At 29.6% G+C, this 2,727-nt stretch overlaps 1 protein-coding gene across 1 annotated transcript in view; it reads left to right on the top strand.

Moving 5' to 3' along the window:
- The first annotated feature begins 1,397 nt into the window (after positions 1–1,397).
- LOC109341175 (putative expansin-B2) overlaps positions 1,398–2,727 on the top strand; it is a 14,564-nt gene continuing 13,234 nt past the window's right edge. The window contains exon 1 of the mRNA XM_019579018.1: positions 1,398–1,581. Coding sequence (XP_019434563.1) covers positions 1,398–1,581 — 184 coding nt within the window. The remainder of the gene's footprint in view (positions 1,582–2,727) is intronic.

Raw genomic sequence — 2,727 nt, 5'->3', positions numbered from 1 at the left:
TTTGGATCGGATCTAGAACTTTAGTAAGTGTGGATAAACCCGAATGATAGTTGTAAGAATCAAAATATGTTCAAAATTATATCAGTTTTTTTCCTTCCTTTTAAGGCTTTTATCTCTTTGATTGGTAAAATATGAAGTAAAATTATATCTATCAATGAACATCTCGGTAGATAATTCATGAATGATGAAGTAATAAAAAATTAAAACGACTATAAAAATCATACCTCGCTTGATGATGGAAGATATTAGATCTGTCTAATCAAAATAAAAAAATGTAGGAGAAGTAGTTTGTGAGTTTCAAAAGAAGAGAAGATTAAGAAGTAAATTGAAATAAGAATAGAGAAGAAAATTAAGAAGTAAATTGAAATGAAATAAGAGTAGAGAAATGAAAGATTAATTTGATGAAAATCATACCTCGTTTGATGATGGAAAATATTAGATCTGTCTAATAAAAATGAAAAAAATTTAGGAGAAGTAATTTGTGAGTTTCAAAAGAAGAGAAAATTAAGAAGTAAATTGAAATAAGAATGGAGAAGAAAACGAAGAAGTAAATTGAAATGAAATAAGAGTAGAGAGATGAAAGATTAATTTAATGAAAATAGACTATTCTTTGGACAATCTATTCTCACATATATTTATAGTAAGATAGTAGAAGAAGGATATAGTGTGTGAGAGTTCATTATAATAATATGTGGGCATTTTGGAGAGGAAAAATTAAGGAAATGGTGACATGTGTCAATGATGACATGGCAAGGAGCTTGAGTTAAGAAGATGGTGACATGTGTCAATAAAGAGTTTTTTTTGTTATATAGATAATAGATAGGATACCTCGATAGAGAAGAAAATTAAGAAGTAAATTGAAATGAAATAAGAGTAGAGAAATGAAAGATTAATTTGATGAAAATCATACTTCGTTTGATGATGGAAAAGATTAGACTTGTCTAATAAAAATGAAAAAAAAATATAGGAGAAGTAATTTGTGAGTTTCAAAAGAAGAGAAGATTAAGAAGTAAATTGAAATAAGAATAGAGAAGAAAACTAAGAAGTAAATTGAAATGAAATAAGAGTAGAAAGATGAAAGATTAATTTGATGAAAATAGACTATTCTTTGGACAATCTATTCTCACATATATTTATATTAAGATAGTAGAAGAAGGATATAATGTGTGAGAGTTCATTATAATAATATGTGTCAAGGAAATGGTGACATGTGTCAATGATGACATGACAAGGAGCTTGAGTTAAGGAGATGGTGACATGTGTGAATAAAGAGCTTTTTTTGTTATATAGATAATAGATAGGATACCGTGCATGGCATAGTCCTCACACCTTATATCACAATCAATTAACAACCACTAAGGGCACTAATAAAATCCGAGTGGTTCTATGATATAATAATGGCTTCTACACTTAGATGTGCATTTTCTCATCTACTCATTGTTATAGCTTTCCTCTTAACATTTATTGTGATGACTTCCTCTTGCTTAAACCTTAGAAAGTTTCTTAATGCTTCATACGCATCAGGTTCAGATTGGTCACCTGCTGTTGCCACTTGGTATGGACCTCCCAATGGTCTTGGAAGAAGGTATTAAAACATTCTCCAATTTTTTATCTTCATACTATTAAAAATATAGCACAATAATCCATGAATTAAATTATGGTTGTACGATACGGGTGGACATCTTCTGTTCCAAAAGATGTATTACTATATCTGCCATTGTTTGTGATTGGTCCAAAAAAATTTATTATTAATTTTTAACTTTTAAATATATTTTTTCAACCAATGACAAATAGTACTGTGAAGAAGATCTTTGCTCCTGACCTTGACATGGTTTTGATGAAGACACCAACATCACCAAAATGAAGAAAAGGAAGAATACTTATGAAGACAAAGAAGATTAAAGCTTCAAGATAATTAGATTAAGTCTCTATAGGTACTTCTATCCTAAAACTCTTAAATATACAAAGTAGTAATGCTCAAACTATTTTTAAAAAAGTTGAAACACTTTAAAATACTTAATTTTTTTTTTCAAAAATAGTGTGTAACAGGTTACTTCATCTAAGTAACAGGTTACATGTGTGAGAAAAAAATTATCGAACTTAAAACTGTTCAGAGTAATCCATTACTATCTTTGAGTAACACATTACCAGTTTTGAAAAGTTGAGTAACCGATTACCCAGATTGTTGTAATCGATTACTCTAATTGGATTTCAAATGAACAGTGGACAAAGAGTTTAGGTAATCGATTACCCACTGCATTCGATTACTAAGAGTTGTTGCATGAGATTTCAGATTTCAAAATGAAATGTTTTCACTCCAAACGAAATCTCTTCACTTCAAACAACTCCTACACTTTCAGGGCACCATGGGTGTTTGGAAAGTCTATATAAAGACTGTAACTCTCACAACATAAACATACAACAATACACAACTCTTATAAAATTTCCAAAAGCTCTTAAACTTATTCTGAAGTTATTTCTCTACACTTTTTGCAACTGGTCCTTAACTTTCAAAGTTGTTTTTCTGAAGTTGCTTAGAAGTGTTTCAAAGTTTTCCACATAACATTATTACTTGCTATACATAAAGAGTTGATTAGATTGCAAGTTATATTACTTTCATACTTGTAAAGACAATCTGCCATTGTTGTACATTCTTTAATAGTGTTGCATAATACTTTCTTTCACGGGGTGTGAAAAGAAAGGGGATTAGAATCACTTAGAAATGTG

This window comes from Lupinus angustifolius, unplaced genomic scaffold (genome assembly GCF_001865875.1).
Source record: "Lupinus angustifolius cultivar Tanjil unplaced genomic scaffold, LupAngTanjil_v1.0 Scaffold_387, whole genome shotgun sequence".
Taxonomy (NCBI): Eukaryota; Viridiplantae; Streptophyta; class Magnoliopsida; order Fabales; family Fabaceae; genus Lupinus; species Lupinus angustifolius.
The sequence above is the reverse complement of the archived record's forward strand: the minus strand, read 5'-3'. Positions and strand labels throughout refer to the sequence as shown.